The sequence below is a fragment of the Mirounga angustirostris genome, unplaced genomic scaffold, assembly GCF_029215605.1.
Source record: "Mirounga angustirostris isolate CCGP_5_RB_7025 unplaced genomic scaffold, mMirAng1.0.hap1 SCAF_10, whole genome shotgun sequence".
NCBI classification, from domain to species: Eukaryota; Metazoa; Chordata; class Mammalia; order Carnivora; family Phocidae; genus Mirounga; species Mirounga angustirostris.
This window is the reverse complement of record NW_026991718.1, coordinates 117,700,862-117,722,536: the sequence shown is the minus strand read 5'-3', so window position 1 is coordinate 117,722,536 and position 21,675 is coordinate 117,700,862. Positions and strand designations below refer to the sequence as shown.

The following is a 21,675-nucleotide window of genomic DNA, read 5'->3' as shown; positions in this document are numbered from 1 at the left end:
TATGTTATTTAAGCCATGAATTTTATATTAACTAACTTTATCTATCTGTCTATAATTCTTTTCCCCCATTTATACAGAAGACATCTGAAAGAATATACAAACTAGTGTTAAGTGGCCTCTTCTAAGGACTTGAACTAGGGGAAGAAAACTTTTCTTTGATATACTTAATGGTTTGTTTGTTTCTTTGTAAAATAAGACTACAAACTTATAGTAAAGAGGGAGATATCAAGAACAACAAAACAAGAAAAAACAATGACCATTATGAGTTTTACCTTGTTCAGGTCCTTCACCATCGTCACAACTGTTAATAGACCAACTGGTGGAAACATGCCCAGTCCAACCAGGGTGTCTGCCCACATCTACTGACCAGCCAAGGGAAAGCAAAAATTCTAGGAAATGTGGCTGAACATTTCTGGAAGATTCCACATTCTTTAAAATCTGAAATACATACCAATCATCAGCTATAATGGAGGAAACAAAAGAGCATATCAAAATAAATCTCCATAAAAATTAGTTAGCTTTGAAGTATCTGACAAATTAAGTCTAAGCTCAGAATAAACTTGGGAATACATCCCTATAGTTAAAAATGATGCTTCTAGTTAGACAGATTTGGGTTCAAATCCTGGCTGGGCCTTGGGAAAGTTTCTGAACCTCACCGTTTCAGTGTCTTCAACTCTAAAGTAGGGATAATAATGATGTTTGTGAAGATTAAGTGAGATAATGCAAGTAAAGCCTTTAGCTTCCTCTCTAGCAAAAACAATTACTAAACTAGACGTGTTTACTAAAAGCAAATTAAAACTGCTATGTCCCCGTCTTCACAGACTTTACTGTCTGGTTAGTGAGATACATTACACAGGTATGTGATTATTTTATTACACATCATGACAAAGGATATAAAAAGTACAAATCTATTAAAAATTCAATAAAGATTAGGTATAATAAGTGAGAAAACATCCTCCTCTTAGTCCAAAGAAGAGAATGCAGCCATTCCAGAAAAAAATAAAGTGACCAGAAGGTTCTCCCCTCTTAACTAAATACCAGATTTAATACCTGGGCTTTTCACTGGCCTCGAAAAGTCCCTAAAACCATGGTTCTCATGGGGGTGATTTCCCCTCTAGGGGGCAACTGGAATGTCTGAAGACATTTTGTCATCACAATTTGTGGGGTACTACTGGTGTCTAGTGAGTAGAGGCCAAAGATGCTGCTAAATGTCCTATTTATAGGACAGCTCCCATAACAAAGAATTATCTAGGCTAAAATAGCAATAGCACTGCTGTTGAAAACCCTATGCTAAGGGAAGGAAAATGAGAAATTCTCTACAAATTATAAATGAAAAGGGGAGAATATATCAAAATCACCAAGGGAATATTTTTTCTTGAACATTTCATTAAACTTTTTATTCAATAATAATTATAAAACATTTAACTTTTATTTAATTTTGCATTGTTATTTCCATTGTGAGAATAAATGACTAAAATATTAAGTGATTTACCTGATCTATAGTTCTTAATCTAAGATCATTCAACTTATAATTTAATATCTGCAGTAGAATATTAAAAGTACGCAATATGCACGACATCTATAAAACACATAAACAAATCATACAACACGAAAGCAAAGAGTATAAGGATCACCTGACACTGAACACAGCAATAGATATCACTGTTGATAGCACTCAAAATCAGCATACAGAGATTTGAGGCATTCTTGAATTCAGAGAGGGGTGAGCTGACACTGATTCTATAGGACCAGGGAAACATACATCTGCCACCTGGGCAATTTCTTAAACATGAGATTCTCTGAGACCACTGCAGACCTTCTACACAGCATCAGCAGAAGAAGGATCCTGGAATCACTATTTTTAAAACTCTCCAATTGACAGTGACAGAGTTGGTCCACAAGTCACAGATGTGGTTCATCAATACTAATCTATGTCAAGACCATACAGAGGCCTGATCAAATCAAAATATGGGATGTTCCCTCTATTACCTGTCAATCCACTGGGCGAAAATTGCCAGGCCATCATGTCTTAAATACTTCTCGTTAAAAGTACACCTATGTAGTTCACCCACAGCCCTTCACAGTCCTGTAAGTGTCAGGAACCTGATTGACAGCCACTTCCAGTTTTCTTTCAATTAAAATTTTTATTCAGAAGTGGAAGTTTTAAATAAACAATTTCTGAAAAGTCAGTCAAGACACAATAGATGAGTCAAATTCAACCTGCTGGCCACTGGCTGGCAGCTAGAAATTAACCTAAAGCTACCCTGCAGCTAGGGAAAGTAGGGCTCAGACATTCTATAGGAGGCTGCAAAGACTGCAATGCTCTAATCACTCTCAGTTCCTAGAAAGCTAAGGAAACTGAATTAGTTTAAGAGCTACCTCAACAGTTTGTGTCTTCTTTCACAGGAAGGAGAAAAATGGCCCTATTATTGTTATACGAATGAACCATGCATGAGAATTCTTCCAAACAAATCCTCAACCCCTGCAATCAACCCCACTCTGGGGTTCTTTCAAAAACCTGGACTCCACTAGTCTCACCTCCAGCTATCATAAGCCCATTCTCCCAAGCTCCAAAGTATACTGGACTCCAGTGAATTTTGTGAAGATGGAATTCTCTCTTACCTTCAGGGCCATTACACATGCTACGACTTTGTTAGTAACAACCTGCTTCTACCTTTTTACCTACTCCCAATGTAACCACAGATTATCAGCTAAAATGTCTTTTTCTACTAACCTTCTCAAAACGAGATTAGGTTTTCCTGTTGATGGCTACTATAACATGCTTCTAATTAGCACATTTTACTATGGTTGCTTATTTAGTCATCTGTCTTCCCCTTTAGACAGTAGTTCTGGGACTCAGATACCTTGTAGATCTGATCTGATCTCAGATACCTTGTAGTTCACCACTGTAACCCTGGCACCTGATAGTGGACACTTAATAAATATTTATTGAATCAATAGCATGAGATGAGAAGAACTTTCTCATAAAGCAATCTCATTTTCTAGCAGTTCACCAATTATTTGAAATAGTGCTTCTAATAGAAATATTTTGTGACTTTGATAAATTTTTTAAGGTATGATCAGTTTGATTAGCTAACAGTGTTATAAGGGTTACAGTAAAATTCCAATATCATGTAGTCATAGTGCCCTACACATCTAATACTGTATTTCATAAATCTTCCTTTGGTCCTTTCCTAGTCAAAAGTTGGTAACTGCCTGCCTATTCCATGTTTCAACTATTCATTTCCAATAGACACTTCAAATCTCTTGTCATTTACTCTCAGTTTTCCCATTATCCCTCATCTTATATCTTTCTTCATCCTTCTACTCTCTTTGATACATGCACCAACTTAAGTCTTCTTTAACCTAAGTTTTACTTAAGCCTTCCACTTCTGTCTTTTACATTATTTCAGGGTGTTCTTTTCCCCGCCGTACGCTATGCATGCCTCAACTGAAATTACTTGCTTGTGAAATTACCTGGAAGGTGAGCTCCTCGAGAGGAAAGACTGTTACTCACTTCTATACCCAGGCACGGTGAGCCACACAGAAGATGTTCAGTGAACATCTGTTGCTGTTTTTCATCTTCTTAAGCAACTGAGCCTAGCTTTAGCTTTTTGTGGTTAACCTTCCATATTTCAGTTTCTTTTGTCCTATCAACCTGAATTCTTCAAGGGGAAGAAAGACACACTATGGCTCCTCTCTAAATCACGTTCGAGTGTCAAAAGACTTAGGACTCTGGGCATCACAATTTTCATTAATTTCATTCTGAACTGGTTCACAATTCTTTAAGCATCAAGTATAACCTCCCTCCTATTACGGATAAACACAAGCCAAGTAAAACTTTTTAACACTTATAGCATAAAAAATTATCCCCAAAATTCAGAAATCTTACCTCCTGGTTTGTTTTCTGACCTGGTTTCATATAGAAAATAAAAACTGTGTCAAAGGGACGACATGGCAAGAGATCCAGATACCCAATGTCATCAAAAAATCCAGGTATCGTGGAGTCAAGTGCAATAAGGTGAGGAGGTAGGCGACTATTTGCAGGCTCCTACCACCAAAGGAAGAAAGGAGAAATTATCATCTCTTTTCATTATTCTAATTATAAAAGCAATACTTGCTCATGGTTTAATAAATATTAAGTAAAAAAATTATAAAGTGGCAGGAATAAGCACAACCATTATCCTGAACTAGAAAAGCTATTTAACATTCTTGTATACTTCCTTTCAATTGCTTTTTTTGTCAAAGACAATGGAGATCATACTATATATATAATTTTGGATCCTATTTTCTCTGTAATATATCACGCTTTCTAGAAAAAAATAAAAAATTTCATGGGGGGAGCCTGGGTGACTCAGTCGGTTAATTAGCCGACTCAATTTTGGCTCTGGTCATGATCTCAGGATTGTGAGACTGAGCCCCACATTGGGCTCAATGCTGGAGCCTGCTTGAGATTCTTTCTCTCCCTCTCCCTATGCCCCTCCACCCACTTGTGTGAGCTCAGAGTAATGTTCATACTCTCCATCACCAACTCACTTTTCTACAACACAGAACATTTTCCATTGATGTGCTGAAACCCAAAACCAGCAATGTTGCCCCTGCTTTCCTAAAAAGTTAACCTTTGGCCTTTAACCAAGTAGCTACTAGGGAGTGAGGGCAGGGGACAACTTGTGCAATGAGCAACTTCTTGCCTAGCACATGTCAGTTGTGCTTTTCAAAACAAAGAGGCCTTAGTACAAACCCCAAATCCGCCTCGGGCAAGCTATTTCACATTTCTGAGCCTGTTTCCACATCTGTAAAATAGGGATAGTATCATTTTTTTTGTAAAACTGTTTTAAGGATAATGGAATTAAGAATAATGGCAATAGGGGTGCCTGAGTGGCTCAGTCGGTTAAGCATCTGCCTTCAGCTCAGGTCATAATCTCAGGGTCGTGGGATCGAGCCCCATATCGGGCTCCCTGCTCAGTGAGGAGTCTGCTTCTTCCTCTCCCTCTGTACCTCCCCACATTTTAAACTTTTTTGTGCTTTTTCAAATAAATAAAATATTAAAAAAAAAAAAAAAAAAGAAGAATGGCAATATCTGGGCCCTGGCTGGTTCAGTCAGTAGAGTGTGCGACACTTGATCTCAGGGTTGTGAGTTCAAGCCCCATCCTGGGTGAGGAGCCTACTTAAAAAAAAAAAAAAAGAATGGCAATATTTACCTTCCAGGTTGGCTGGCTGTGCACTAAGTACTGCATGAAGCGTCTCACACAGTCTCAAACAGCCACAGTGAGGTGGGTACTTTTATCGTCTCCATTTCAGATGAGGAGCTAAGACTTGGAGACATCGGGCAACTGCCCAAGATCACAGAGCTGGCAAGCACTGGTGCCAGGACATAAACCCAGCCAGTCTGATCTTAAAACCTGCACAACATAGGAAGTTCTCTGCTCACAAATACTTGTTACTTTTTAAAAGTGGCATTAAAGAGCAGAGCCCATTGTAGCTTGTACCTTCAGTCATAAATGCTGATAGGAGAAGATTTTTAACATTCTTGTTCTAATTATCTGTAGATTTCATTTGTACATGTGATATGGGCCCTACAGTACTCAGGGAATTTCAGAGCTATGTGTATTACCAAAGCAGCCCCCTCAGACAGGGGGATCGTCCCCTCAATCCGGAAGGATTCATGGGACAAACGGTTTTGGACTTGTAGAGTAAAAACTATAGCACCACAGAATTTCATCTACTTGCAATGCAGGGTAAGATTTATTTATTTAATTCCTTCTGTCCTCATAAAAATGTTTTAGCTATTATCAACTCCATGTTAATTTATGAATATATTTACTCATAGAGGTTTAGGAAAATTACCTTCAATGCTTCTAAGGACAAAAATCCAAAGTGGGAAAGGAAAAGGCGTGCTGTTTGGAATTCCTGGGCAGGTGGTGGAGGCTTACAATCCGTAACTGGGTCAGGAAAACTTCTCTTTTGCAGTTCTTCCTCACTTTGATGTTCAAGGTGTACTTCATAAGCAATCTGCTGGGTCATGCCATTCCTTAATTTTTCATGTCTCTCTTCTAACTGAAATAAACCAAATATTTTATTATTTTGGAATTATCATAAAAGTAATAGGATTAATCTTAATTTAAGAATAAAAATAAAGCTTTAAGCAACAAAGGAAATGCAGATAATTTTCAGTGATCAACACTGAGTTTCAATTCAATACAGAATGCAACTAAGCAAACATGTTTCAAGGTTAAAACAAATACCCAAAAAACTCCCCTGTAGCCCCAACAATGATGTCCTTCATCTCCTTGCTGTAAATGAAACCATTCTGTCTCTGCTTCCCCTCAAATGGGCAAGAAAGAGGGCAGAGTTGTTGCTTTCACCCACTCTCCCTCACCACTGTCCACCCTCACCGTACAGCCCCTCACGTTGAAAGTCCTCATCCATATGGATTACTCTACTAGATTCAGGGACTCTCTCCGACCGCCTGCTTCCCTTCTGATCAATCCTAGCTTAAACTCCATCCTCTGTGGTGAGCAATGATCCTTCCAATAGCCTGGCTTGTATTTCTATAACCTCCTCAACCTTCACAACTTTGGCCATCTATGAGCACACTCTGTACCTCAGATAAGCCGTATTTTAAAGAGCTACAATGATGAGATTCCATTCTCCAACCACAAGCCCCCTTCTGCAGCTCTCCCACACCTTCCCTCCCTAAGCTGTGCTTTCCCAGCACTGTGAGCATTCAAACCCTCCTCGTATTGTCCCAGCCAGTAGTATCCTGGCTTTATCTATTTCCCAGCCAAGCCTAACACCCCAAATCTAACATCTTAGTACCCTCTTCTAAACATATAAATGGCCATGTTTTTTTATTCTTCCATATTCTTACCCCTATCAATCTCCACACCACTCAAATTTTTTTACTCAATGCCTCCAAATCCCAAGGACTTTTGAAGAAGAAAGTTAGCACAGTAAGTTAAATAATTTCACTAGAGACAATTCTATTTAACCTGGGCTGGGCTGCCTGGCAATTTTATGAGCTATCTTTTATTTCCTATTTCACTGCTAAGAACTAAAATTAAAATTTACATGAGCTCCCTCCTTTCCACCTTCAAATGTCTCTGAACCTCCACCTGTTCTCTCCTTCTCTCCTGTCTTACCAGAAATATGGTTTTTCTAGACACAATCACTCAGACTCTTGACCCTACTCTACGGCCTTATTTGATTACTTATCATTTTCCTAGCCCATCTTACAGTATTAGCAGACACAGGCCCTTTTTCCACTGCTTCCTTCCTTTCAGCCTCTAAGCATGTTCATATTCCTCACAACTATGAGTTAAAAAAAAAACAGAGAGAAAGAAAGAAAAAAGAAAAGTAAAAACTAGCTTTGCCTTGACTTAGCTAGGCCATTTCCTCATGCTATTATCCACTCTCTTAAATGCTAACTGTGTAATTCATGTTCAGTGCCTCTCATTAACCACTCACCCTCCAGCCCCTCACACTCCTGTCCCTGATTTTAACACTCTTTTGGACCTGCTCTCAAAGGTCACCCACACATTCATGCCAAAATCCAGGGGCCTCTACTTAGTGCTCCTTCTCTCTGATCTGACTACTGTAAGCAGCCTCCATTCCTGTCCTATTCTCTCATGCCCTGACATACTTCTGCCCCCTACTTCTTAAACTTCTCTCTTGATCTAAGATACCAATTACTTAATCTAATTATCTAAATTAATCTAAAACCAAATACATTTTTCCCATCTTCCCAAACATGTCCTCTTCCTAAATAATCCATATTTCTGTAAATAGCACCGATATCTCCTTTGTCACTCAGCTTCAGAATCTAAGTTCTTCAGTTTTTTTTCCTTCTCTCATCAATCGAAGACTGCTTGGGTCTACCTCTACAGTACATTCCATGTGTTTCAGCTTCCACTATCAGCCAGGTAGTCCTTCCTTTTCCCTGCCTTGATGGTCATCAAAATCTCTGAATTGGTCTCCCGTCTCCAAATATCCTCCACCATTCTGATCATGTCCCCATCCTGCTGAAACCTACCATGGACCAGCCCAGACGCCTCTCTAGGAGGGGTCCAGGTCCTTTCAATCAGCCACAAATACTTCTTACTACATGGTAACCTGGATGACAGAGATCTAGGTTATCTTATGAACCACCTCCAATAACATCAAAAAAAAAGTCTCGACCACGGCAGTTGTTCAAGAATGTTTAGTCATTCTGTTAACAACAGCTGACAATAACTTATCTTACTTCTTCAGTGACAATTTCATGCAAATCTGGAATGCTCAGATCTGCTTTCACAAAAGGAATCTTATCCACCTCTTCAGGAAATGGTCGATGTTTGACAGTATATTTAAATCCAACATCATTTTTAGGAACTGGACGAGGTTCAGGTACAAAAAGCTGTTAAAATAAAACAAATAATGTTATATGAATTACATTTGGTGCCATCTGTAATGACATGTACTTCCCTGGTCTCTTAGATGCCTGTTTCCCTAGGATTACATAACACTGGAACTCAGCATCTGCAAATACCACTGCTAACACTGAAGGTAAACAGCCTGTGTACCAGTGTATTCCTTTGTTTCTATAAACATGTTCATCATTTTGCAGATTTTGTGACTCTAACAGCCCCAGGCCAGAATTTCCCATATTAAGTGGTAAACCAATGGATAAGGCAGTTCAGAACTTAAGGCTCAAACTTCCCTCTCCTCCCAGGGTTCTCAAATCATCCCGCATAACGAAGTACAAGTTTAGGTCCCCTGGGCCTCTCTGGACAGGGAGGGAGTTCAACTGAGTCCCAATCTAGATCCTCGTGGCTCCAGATCCCTGCTTTGATATACATTAACTGTGTGGCTTCTGCTTTTGCATCTGAAAAGTGGAAATAATCCATCACAAGGATGTTGTAACGATTAAATAAACATGTGTAAGGCACACATTAAAGCATCAACAAACTTTAGTTCCTTTCCTGGTCTCCTTCCTGCTAATTTAGTGGCTTACAGTGCTGACAGAATGTGATCTGCATGATGCCACCAAGCAAAAACAGGCGTGTGCTCCTCACAGGGTAAAAACACATCTCATCTAAAAGAGGCAGCCAGGATGTTAAGTGATTTTAGACACATGCTCCAATTTTGTGGTGGTCGCTCTTAAGCGCTGGTAACATCTTATGAAATCATGTTTTAAAGAATTTCTAGTAACGTAAGTAAAAGCTTGTAATGTAATCAGTGAAAAGAACGGCATACAAAAAGGACTCAAATTCTATTTAATATTATCGTGTACAGAAAGGAAAAAAGGCTGTAAAGAAATCCACTAAAGTACTTAGTGACTACCTCTGGAAAGTCAGAGTACAGATGATTTAAAATTTCTTCCTTATTATCTGAATTTTCCAAACTTCTCCCATGAGCAAATTTTATTCACAAAATTACAAACATTACAAAGAAAATAAACTATGCCATCCCAAATAAGATTTCATTAAATTATACAGCATATTAAAAAAATTATAGGGCATATTACCAATTATACAGGAATAAATTATATAAAAACAATGTGAAACTAAGCCCTGTTGCCAGAGAGATCGAGAGTCTGGCCAAATTTTTTTCATACATGGCGCATACCTGAGTTTTATTATATTTAACACAACATAAAAAAATGAGGCCACGGCTCAGAACAGTAGTTCTTAATCATAAGCAGATTCAGAATCACCTGGAAAGCTTTTTGAAAATACACCTGTCATGAAGATTCTTTAAAGAGTAATTTAGTGGATGTGGGAATTATGGGCTCCTAAGATGATTCTGATGTGAACCAAGGGACTGAACCCTGGATCAAAAATATTTATCGATGAATTTTTAAAAATATTTTTATTGTTATGTTAATCCCCATACATTACATCATTAGTTTTAGATGAAGTGTTCCATGATTCATTGTTTGTGCATAACACCCAGTGCTCCATGCAGAACGTGCCCTCTTTAGTACCCACCACCAGGCTAACCCATCCTCCCACCCCCTCCCCTCTAGAACCCTCAGTTTGTTTTTCAGAGTCCATCGTCTCTCATGGTCCGTCTCCCCCTCTTTTATCAATGAATTTTGTTGGGATGTTATTTAACCTTTAAGTCATAACACACACGCACACTCGAATGCACGCACTCACTCACTCCTAGTCACTTCCCTGTAATTTCTAATGGATACCTTCTGATTTGCTTTTGCTCCTCTGGGTAAAAGGCAAAGCTGTTGTGCCCAAGCAAGTCTTCCAGACATTCCCCGGACCAGCACAGTGACAGAGGGGAAAAAATCATCTAGAATAAAATATTGGTGTAAAAAATTTTTATTTCAGACAACAATGATTTAAAATACACCTGTTATTAACTGTAGAGCCTCTAATAATCCAAGCCCAGCACAGTGTTTGAAAGCCACAGTGTTCTTGTCCGTGTGCCACCTCTGCGGTTTCTGCCATATCCACATACCGTAAGTACTATTATCTTACTTTTTATCAACCACTTTCTTTTTTAAACTTAAATCTATTTTAAAAGGAAACTGTGTATCTTTAAATGGAAAACTGAATTTTGGTGTGCTAATAATGTATTTTTTAAACACATGTTTAACAATACATAATGTTCACCAATATACTGACTACCACCACCTCCTGCGTCCAGTGGCACACGTACACATTTTTGGCAAACCCTGTCCTAGCCAATATGCTTAGTGCAGACAGACGGACGGGGTGTCTGCAGTGCTGCTACTGCATTCCCCCACGCCTTGCGTACTGCTCTCCACCACAGGCAGTCACTGTGCCAGCCCAGGGGAAGTTCAGGGGCAGGGAACTGGGGGGGCAGGGAGGCAGGGAGGAACTCAAGATGGAGTTCCTGAGCGACCCAGATCTTCCTTCTTATTCCCTCCTTTGTCCTGGTGTGGGAACTAAACTTTTTCAAACTTTTCTTTCTCACTTCTTCTATTGACTATTATAATCAACTATTAAAATGTCCTTGTATATCTATAAAATCCCAACTGTTTATACTTTTAGTACACTTCCAGTACCGTGAAATTACTTGGAATGAGAGCAGGGAAGTCCTAAAAAATCTGGAAGAGGGCTGAGACTTGCCCCTCAGGCCAGGAAACCCAAAGGGAACATGGAGATTTTAGACTCTTTAGCAGGTGGCCTGGGAGGAGAAGGATGGAGGAATCATGAATAAAATGCACAAGCCAGGGAAGAAAGGGAAACAAGCCCTGGGTCTGGGACAGAGAAGAAAGAAGTGCATGCAGGGAATAGTTGGAACTAGCACTTCTGGACCTGGGCAATGATTAAAGGCCACATCTATTTTATATTAAAGTCACTGTATCTCACCACTAGATAATGGAAACCTGTCATGGTATTTATTCATCTGTGAACTATAGGGAAATGTCTCATTTTTGTTTTATGGATTCATGAGATTCTACTCATATAGTCTCAACAGAATTTGCATGGGACTGTAAGACCCTGTTCACCTTTGTAAAGGTAACAAGTCTTTAATTACTGAGAAAATCCTATGGGGCAGGGACAACAGAAAAGGACAGTACGAGGCTCAGAAAATTTGGACACTAGTCCCAGTCATACCACGTGCTTCTCGGGTAACCCTGACCAAGTCACATACCACATACCCTCTCTGAGCCTCCGTTTCTTCACCTGTAAATGAAGGAACAGTGGGTGATTCCCTGGACCCTCTCTGCCCATAGGTTCTGTAACCTTCACTTTCCCAGAAATAAGGGTCTCTCTGAGAACATGCTTCCTTTACATACTGGCTGATTCCAACTGCCATCAGAAAAAAAGTATACTCTGAGTAGCCTGGGTTGCAGTGGTAATCATATACCTTGAGATGGCTTATAATTGGAGGGAAGTTGAGGAGGGAACGAGTGTATGCTGTGTCACTGGAAAATCATTAAAGGGTTTTCAGGAGGGCACTGGCATGGTCAGATCCATACTTGAGGAAGAGTATAATGGTGGCAGCAGGTAGGATTGGGGTAAGGATAAGACATTTTGGAACCAAAGGAGGGGGGATCAGACCATGTAGGAAGCAACCACAATAATTTCAGTAAAAAATAATAAGGCCCTACATTTGGATGTATTGGGTGGGATGCAGAGGAAAAAAAGATGCAAGAGTTACTGGGTAAGCAGAAACTTGGACACCAGTTATGGAAGGGAGAAACAGGAAGGAGCAGGCCAAGATGACTCCTCAAATTTCCTGCCTGTTTGGGTGGCACGGATAACAGAAATACAACAATGTGGAGTGAGGGCCAGAGGAGGAGAAGGGCAGGATCCGAAGTTCAAGAAGAGTAATAATCATTTTTATACATAGTACAGAAGAGAAAATACCCCACTAAAGTAAACTTTTTATAGAACTACAGAGCTCCTTTCTGAGATTTCTTTGTATGTATTTCAGATACATACAAAGAACCTCTTAAGAGAGTCTATTTAATATGTGTATTCTATTTTCTGACCCTCTAATTTTTCAGTTACTACTATCACACAGCTAGAAGACCTTTTGACAAATGCAAAATTGTGTGCATTTGCAGTCTTTTCCTTCCCTGATCCTGGAAACAGCCTGTGAGTACTGATGAACACATTGATTTAGCAGTGGAGAAGGCCCAAAGTGCTGAAACTTACTCTGTTCATTTCCAAGAGGTTGCTCCAGCATTGCCAGGATGACACTGTTATCCAAGACAAAGTACCGGAAACTATGCTTGTTTATGGTTGGCAGCCTGGAGTATTTAATCAAAGTGGTCTCATTCACCAGACTACAAGGAGAGGCAGGACCACTGGGTGAAGGAAATGCGCCAAGCAACTGCATAATACTATGGAGAATGCAAAAGATAACAGTTAATCCCCAAAGCAAAATCTTAAGTTTACCTCATGCATCGATGTGTCCTTCTGCTCTTTGAATTTTAATTGACCACAGCCATGCTTCCTCTTTGCAAGTCAGATTTACTCCCTGTGGTGGACGTTGTGGTGTGTGGTCCAGAATCCTGCCTCCAAGACTGAAAGCTCCAGTCCCCCAGATGCAGAGAGATGGTGGCCACAGCTTTCAACTGCATCCCTCTCTAGGACCCGCTCTCAGCCAAGAAGAAGCACCTCACCCCAAATCTCTGCTTTGCCCTGGGACAGCCCACAGCCAGTGAAAGGGTGACGTGGGGGTATCAAGTCCCATCCCAGCCTCAAAGCTCTTTGTTGCACCTGCCCCAGCTTAGTGCTTCCCTCTGCTCAGTCCTGCCTCCTTCACTCCCACAGAGCGGCTGATCCTAAGAGCACCTTCCAATTAACTTCTTGCAAGGAAATTTCTCTCAGAGCTTGCTATCCAGAGAACCCAACTAACCACACTTCTAAATTGTGGAGCTCCCAAAGATATATTAAAAAAAATATGTTATGTGCTCCAGGTGTCAGGATTATGCTAGCTAAAGCATTCTAGACATAAAAAAGGATCCAAAGACCAGCCAAACCTCAATATTTCAGATGAGGAAATTCAGGCTCAGATGTGATAAATGATTTTTAAGCAACCAGGAACCAGGGCTTGCTGCCTTCTCACTGTGTGGTCCTGAGTAGACATCATCCTCATTTTACAGATAAGACTGAAGGTACTAATAGTACACCTTATAGAACTATTGTAATTACTAAATAAGACTATTTTAAAAAAATGCTTTGTAAACTGGAACTCAACTGAACAAAACTTTAACATTCAGCAATGTTTATGTCCATAGAGATTTCTGCATACATTCAATTAACAATAATAACTGGCACTTATCATAAGGCACTGGTCCACTTTACACACGTTCTTTTATTTAGCTATCAAAACAACCCTATGAGGTAAGTACATTATTATTCCCATTTTATAATGAAAAAACTGAAACACAGAAAGTATCTTGTAATGATTTTACCTTGTGGTCCTAATATCACCTGCCTTTTCATATGCATCTCATTTGGAGTCTGACGTACTACCAGTGTATCAGAAGGCCTTCCCCATATACACTTCATTTGGAAAACTAATACTCCCCAACACATTTTTGTCATCTCAATCCTTAGTTTGAGTGGCCTCTCCCTTTCTCCTTCATTCTAATGCCTGAACACAAAAACCTCTGATAATGGAAGGCAACACTGCTCAAGAGATGTTTTCCATCCAAAATGTTCTCTCCTCTTAGGAGGAGGATGGTCTAAAAATTTCAAAGACCAGGAGAATCTGATGGTGAGTTCAAGTCTCTAAGGATTTGTGGAAAACAGGTGAAATACCAGCAGACCAGAAATAGGAAAATGTGACTTCAGTTTTCTAATACAGGACAGAGACAGATGTCATAAAGTATATGGACCATGTGAGTTTGTCATGTTCCACACAAGATTCTAAGACAATATCAAATGGGCTGCTGGCAAGGAAATAGGTTACTAAGATCAAATCACACCAGCCTAACCACATTTTCTCTTCTGATAGTGACCAGACTGGAAAGGCAAAAAATGGTCTCTGAAATCAAGACATACAAGTATTTGACAGTGTATGGTGATAACCTTGGAGACAACATTGAAAAATCCCTGTCAACCTGAATGGAAATCTCTGATGGTGTGCTTTGTGAGTCTCTCTCTGTTCAATATTTTCACCAGTGTCTTTGATTAGGACACACACATAGCAGGCTCATTAAATCTGCGGTTGACCAAAGTTGAGCTGCAGAGTTAATATGTCAGAGGAAGAGTTGGGATCCAAATAATGAGGTAAAGCTTACATAAAGAGATCTCAAGTTTAAATGTAGAGTTCTGTACATCCAAATACCCCCAAACAAGTAAGTACACGATGAGAAAAACAGACAAAAGATAAATGTGTGAAAAAAGACTCTAATTTTAGTTGACTTTATGCAAATCATCAAGTTCTCAAAAAGCCAATGCAGTCTCAAAGTACATTTTAATGAAAATATAATATCCTACAGAGCGTAAAGATCATCCAACTCACCTAGAATATTGTACTCAGTACCTTTAAGAGGTACATATGTAGTCAAACCCACACCGCTGAGAGAAAAATGACCAGAATGATAAAAGTACTTGAATCTCTGTCATACAACAAATAGCTTAAAGTAATGGCAGAAACAAATCACTATTTTCATGAGCACTATCTTCAGACATCGTTACTGCCTGGAAAGAGGACTCCACTATCAAGAGTTAGAATTAGAACCAATAGGTGAAAGTTAAAGTGGGATAGATTTCAGTTCAATGTAAACATCAAATTTTTAACAATAAAAATGAAATGGGAACCCTGGAGGTTAGAGTATCCCAAAATTAGGGACTAAATAACTCGGTATACATGTCTTACAGGGGGCTTTCATAGAAGGGCTGCTGAAAGGTGTTCCAAGAGTCCTAATTCTGAATTTGTATTAGCACACGAAGGAGAAAACACCCAACCAGCCAATCTGCACTTCATAACTGTCTACTATTCTTAGCACTGTGAGAGGTGTTGAAGAAGGAAATGTGGCCTCTATCCAAGTTGGGGAGACAACACTAGCATGTATCAAATATAACCAGATACAATTGTGACAGTATAGAATTCCATACTATGCAGTCGGGTCTGACTGAATGAGCACAGAGGCACAGAAAAGAGTCATCATTCAGAAGCAGAATAGCCAAGGAAGGTCCCATGGAGGTAGCCAGATCCAACGTGAGCACTGAACAGTGGAGGATGTGATCGCAGGGAAAAGAGGGAAGTCATGAAACCCAGGGAATACACAGAGACAGGTATGAGCATGCCCACAAATGGCCTGCCAGGTCCCACTATGGCAGAAGGGATGTGCTGGGAAAGATCAGACAGTATGAGTAGGGACAGAATAAGGAGGGCCTTGACAGCCAAACAAGGAGTTCAGACAACATGGCAGGAAACAGATCTATTCAGTTTTCAACCACTCAAGCAGCAGAAAAAAAAAAAACAGTGCCTAAGGATGAGTTAAAAAGTGGAATGCAAGGGGAGCGAGCCTGGGTGGCTCAGTTGTTAAGCATCTGCCTTCGGCTCGGGTTGTGATCCCGGGGTCCTGGGATCGAGCCCCGCATCAGGCTCTCTGCTCAGCAGGAAGCCTGCTTCTCCCTCTCCCACTCCCCCTGCTTGTGTTCCTGCTGTCGCTATCTCTGTCAAATAAATAAATAATATCTTTAAAAAAAAACAAAATGGAATGCAAGATGAACAGGGTGAGATTAAAAACAGGGAAATTAGGTAAGAAGTGAGAAAAGCCTAGACCAGGATGCTGAGGTTAGAGGGGATGGAGAAAATACTTCTAAAAATAAAGTCTACTGGACTCAGTCACTGGCTTCATATGGGGAATGACAGATAAAGCAGAGATAACTCAGAAAAAAAGCCAAAGGTCTATGTTTGCATAATTAGAAAACAGCAGTAATTTTGAGGGAACAGACAGATTTGGTTTGGGACAGGTTTCATGATGACAATACTCTGCAGGGCCCTCTTCAAGACTGGTAACTGGAGATAACATTTGTGGAGTTGGCAGCAGAAACCAGATAGCTGCAGATAAAACAGATGAGCCACATAGATAACCACTGGCTAGGCTGCCTGGAAGCCAGGGCTCACTACTTATTCTGAGCACATATCCAATTCTTGCAGTGTCATATTCTCACAGGAATGAGGCTAGGATGCAGCAAACTTACTTTTGTATAATACAGAGTTCCCAGTGAGAAATGCTCTCCCCCTTTCTCTCCATATCTTTCTTACTCTTCCAGGCACACATCAAGGCTCAGTTCTTTTATAAAGCTTTTCAGTCTACCCCACCCCCAACACGGTCTTCTCTCTGAACTTTTTTTTGAAGACTTATTTGAAAGACACACACACACACACACACACAGAGTGAGGGGAGGGGCAGAGGAAGATAATCTTGGAGCAGACTCTCCACTGAGCGCGAAGCCCAACTCGGGGCTCAATCTCACCATCCATGAGATCATGATCTGAGCCGAAACCAAGAGTTGGAAGGGCACCTGGGTGGCTCAGTTGGTTAAGCATTTGTGTTTGGCTCAGGGTCCTGGGATTGAGCACCGCATTAGGCTCCCTGCTCAGCAGGGAATCTGCTTCTCCCTCTGCCCCTCCCTCCACTCGTGCACAAGCTCTCTCTCTCAGATAAATAAAGAAAATCTTCAAAAACCAAACCAAACCAAGAGCTGGACACTTAACTGACTGAGCCATCCAGGCACCCCTCTGAACTTGTATTATTTCTAGTACTCATCGCCTGTGTAAGTACATGTTTCAACAGTTGCATTCACATTTTCCTAATTTTCTAGCTATTAGCCAAACCTCCAGAAGCACACTGAGAGCCTAGCCAGTGCAGTAAGCAGGACTAAACTAAAGCATACATGCTTCTCTTGGGGAGTCTTCGGAATGTTCTCGATCTTCACCAACGAGTAAAGTGTTTTGGAATCATGGGACTCTACAAAGGCCTTGAAGCCAAACTGCTACAGAGAGTCCTCACTGCTGCTCTCATGGTCCTGGTTTATGAGAAACTGACAGCTGCTGCCTTCACAGTTATGGGGCTGAAGGGTGCCCGCAAGCACTGAGACACCTCACACTGAAAAGTGCAGCAAGATGCTCAAGATGGGGGGTTCCTTCTGTGTGAAGGGAAGTGATTCTCTGTTTATTCTTGCTGTGTGCACCATGAACTTTACCCTCATTGGCTGGAAAAGCGTCTAAGGGTAAACATGGAATATAGCCAGCTGGACCTGTCCACAACTTAATTTTTATGACGGTTGGTTGAATTTTGTGGGGGAGGTTAGTCTAATGGTCGTACAAAAAAAAAAACATTACTGAAAACCTGAAGATGGAAGTTTGTGGGTGTTTACTGTTTTTCTTAAGGTGAATGGACTTTCTACTTTCTACTTTCTGTAATCTTTTCCAGTTAAAATCTTTCTTAAATTTATCAGCTGTTCTTTTCCTCTGATTCTAGGGACACATTTAATACCATATAATTCTCCTCATATACTTTTGTATGTTTTAATCTTCGTATTTCCTCACTAAAAATATTATGATTGTTCCACAAAAAAAAAAAAAAAAAGCATGCATGCTTCTAAAAATGTACTGAATGACCAAAGCCCAAGAGGAAGAGAAATAAATCCAACTTTACTGTGCACGCCCCAAGTGATAAATAGACCACTGAACTCAAAAGATTCTGGGATCTTAGTAAGGGCTGATTTACATACAAATCTGCAAGCAGTCTTGCCTACCACTTTACAACCAAGATGAGCCAATCCAGACTAACCTGACATCCTCCTTCCTGCTTTTATATTTTCTGGGTCTTCACCCACACTACCCTTTCATAAGCTCCAACTTTCCAACTGCTATGTGATTCTACCTAATCTTCTCCACTCAACTCTTCCCTCCAATCCATAAATATGCCTACACTGCCTTCCCTCCCTCTTTCCACTCTCCTCAAGTACCAGCCAAATCCAAACTCTTTCAGCAATCTTTGCTATTTTTCTAAGGTTCCAACCTGTCTCCATCCCTTTACTACCAAAATGATTAGAACAGAAATCTTCTCTTGCTGCCTTCTTAACCACTCTGTAATCTGGCTTTTGATGAAACTACACCCATCCTGTAAAAGTCAGGTCCAATGTCATCCTCTCTAGAAATCTTTGATTGCCCCATATCTGGAAGTATTCATTTCCCCCTTCCAGCATGTTATTATACCTCTTCTCCTGCAGCACTTACTCTCCACCTAACATTATAGCTATTTGTGCTCATCTCTTACCTTCCCTATTGGACAAGAAGCTCCTTGAGGGTGGTGACTAAATCTGATTTATCTTTACAATCCTATTATAAGTTCAAAAGAGGGAGCTCATAGATCTTGACTGAATGCACTTCTAATACATATATAAATGTAACAGAATATAGACCACTGAGCTAAGAAGCAGGAGACTTAATAGTGTGACCTCAGGCAGATCCCATCTCTGGACTCAGGCACCAAAGTGAAGAGGAAGAGTAAGGCTCTCTGAGATCCTGTCTAACTCTAACATGATATGACTTCAATTAAAGCCAACTAGCACAGAAAAACAAGAACCCAAACTCTCAGCCCCATATTCCTGGTTTCTTTTGGTCCCCAAAACAAGTTTTTCCTTTCCATTTTATTTCTAAAGAAAAAGTACCCTGGAAGATTACATCACTTCATGCTGAACAACTGGGGAGGAGAAGAAACGTGGATCGCAGCTAGCCCCATCTAACTGCTAGGTGCAATCCCTGTGCAGTCACTTTCCATACCATGTTAGGGTGGCTTCAGCAGCATCCTTTACCCTCATAGATGCAGGGTTTGGCTCCTTATCTCCTTTGTACTTGACCTCTTGCTCACTGTTCTTGGACTTACTTCCTGAAATACCCAGTTCCACAATCTCCAATACTTCCTTAAGACAGTCCTAGAAGCAGGAAAGGCAAATCAGTTTTTGTAATAAACCTATCTTATGAGAAGATAAGGAAATGCAGCAAAATGCTAACAGTGGTTGTGTTTTGGTGGTGGGCTTCAGTTTCCTTCTCACTTTAAAAGGTGTATGTTAATTTCACAATAATATAATAAACTTTGCCCCCCAATTTTTCTTTAAAGAACTGAATTTGAATGTTCAGAGTTAGATAATAAATGATAAATTCAATTCAATCTTATCAGTTATAATTCTTATAAAATTACCACAGACTATAAAATCATGAAAGCCCCAGTTTAAGAGACAGAACTGTAATTCAGTTAAACCTGGGGTGGTTTAAGACATTAAGTCACTAAGATTAAAAAAAAATTCAGGAGCAAGATGGAAACCTAAGACATTAGATTATCCAAAGGGAAGTTCATCAGTTACTGAAATTTTTAAGCAATTCTTGGTACCATAACATTAGAAGCCATAATGAAAATAACTAAGATTTAATCAATAGTATTATTTTAAAATGATACAAAGCTCTCCATAAATTCAATGAGACTGATACCTCTTATTTACACTATGAATTCTTGATAACCACCTGCCTCCCTATAAGGAAGATATTAAATGGAACAATGGCAAGGGAAATCAGCCTAGATATATCTGTGCCTACTTGAAAGTGGAAAGTATGTGTGAAATGAAATTTTTAATATACAGGCAAACCGTTACGGCAAGCTGTGCTCTAGGTTTGCAACCTGGCTACCAACTGCCCTTCGAAGTTTGGCAATGGGTGACCAAAGTGCCTTCTGGCCATCTCAAAGCTACCACATCCTTTCAAGAAAGAATTTTCTTGATAGTTCAGATAAATTAGTCAAGTCTCCATCTTTCAAAAGAACTTCTCTATGGATTAATTTGCAACCAAATATAAGCATGATGACAATTTTTGAGTTGAGCAAGTGTCCTACCAAAATATAACAAGTATATTCAGTTTAAAGTATGCAATATTGTACTTAAATATTCTCTTTTAAGGGCATCTTCCCAACATACATTTTTGTTTCTCCTTCCTGTTTTAAGACCTAGTAAACTAACCTTTTCATCAAGCATATCAGGGTGCTCTGTCAGCCAGACACAGAGACACTGAAAAGCTGCTACTATCATGGAGTGCAGATCCCGGGAGTGAAGAGGAGCTGGCCGACTACACTGGTACACAATGTAGCTGCACACGGAACTGATGGCTCGCTTCCGGTCTCCGGAGTCAACCACCACCTTCACCTGAGCATATTCATATGGGGAACACAGTTAGCCAGGAACCACTGTACTGATTTTAAACTATCTGCACTGCAGCCTGGTCTTTCTGACCCTGGGATACATACACCACAGGAAGCCTTGCTTTCAAAAATTTTATTTATACAAAGGCACCAGGGTGGCTCAATCGGTTGTGTCCAACTCTTGATTGTGGCTCAGGTCATGATCCCAGGGTTGTAAGATCGAGTCCCATGTCAGGCACTGTGCTGGTGGTGGAGCCTGCTTGAGATTCTCTCTCCCCCTCTCCCTTTGCCCCTCCTCCTGCTCTCTCTCAAATAAATAAATCTTAAAAATAAGTATTATTTATACAGAGAAATATTTCAGATATATCATCATAAAATACTCTATAAAATCAGAGAACATTTTTCAAACTCCAAAACAGTTATTTCATTTTAGCATATTTTTTCATTGGCTAAAAACCTAAACTCCTGGGGTGCACCTATCCATCATCGTCAGATATCAAAAGAATATCTGGCAATGGAACATGTATACATTTCTGAAGCCCCCTAACCCAACCCTGCAGTAATGCTCTATGGGCTATAAAGTTCTGTATAGCTGTTCAGATGTATAATTAACATATAGGAAACTACACATATTTAAAGTGAAGAATTTCATAAATTTTGGCATAAGTATACACTTGTGAACTATCACCACAATCAAAACAGTGAAAAATATCCATCACCCCCTAAAATATCCTCATGCACCTTTCTAATCCTTTTTTCCACTCCTTTGTGCCCCTTCCTTAGGTTACTACTGATCTGCTTTCTGTCAATACAGGTTAATCTGCATTTTCTAGAGTTTTATACAAATAAAATCATATGTATTGTATTCTTTTTTGGGGAGGGGGTCTGGCTTCTTCTACTCAGCATAAATATTTTGAAATTTATGCACATTTTTATGTGCATTTATTAAAATCAGATGATCCTACAATGACACAAAATGTCACGTTGAAAATTTAAGGGTATTATAAGAAAATACAAAATCAACAGGTAGGGGCGCCTGGGGG

The 21,675-nt window shown here is 39.9% G+C and overlaps 1 protein-coding gene across 3 annotated transcripts in view; it reads right to left on the bottom strand.

Moving 5' to 3' along the window:
- The window catches only part of RALGAPB (Ral GTPase activating protein non-catalytic subunit beta), an 83,238-nt gene that overhangs the window by 17,293 nt on the left and 44,270 nt on the right, over positions 1-21,675 (bottom strand). For all 3 annotated transcript variants that reach the window (XM_045885759.3, XM_045885758.3, XM_054510091.2), the window contains 8 exons: positions 20,454-20,636; positions 19,228-19,379; positions 12,627-12,814; positions 10,178-10,284; positions 8,243-8,395; positions 5,848-6,057; positions 3,893-4,051; positions 273-438 (listed from right to left, as the gene is read on the bottom strand). In XM_045885759.3, the coding sequence (XP_045741715.1) occupies positions 273-438; positions 3,893-4,051; positions 5,848-6,057; positions 8,243-8,395; positions 10,178-10,284; positions 12,627-12,814; positions 19,228-19,379; positions 20,454-20,636 (1,318 nt within the window). The remainder of the gene's footprint in view (positions 1-272; positions 439-3,892; positions 4,052-5,847; positions 6,058-8,242; positions 8,396-10,177; positions 10,285-12,626; positions 12,815-19,227; positions 19,380-20,453; positions 20,637-21,675) is intronic.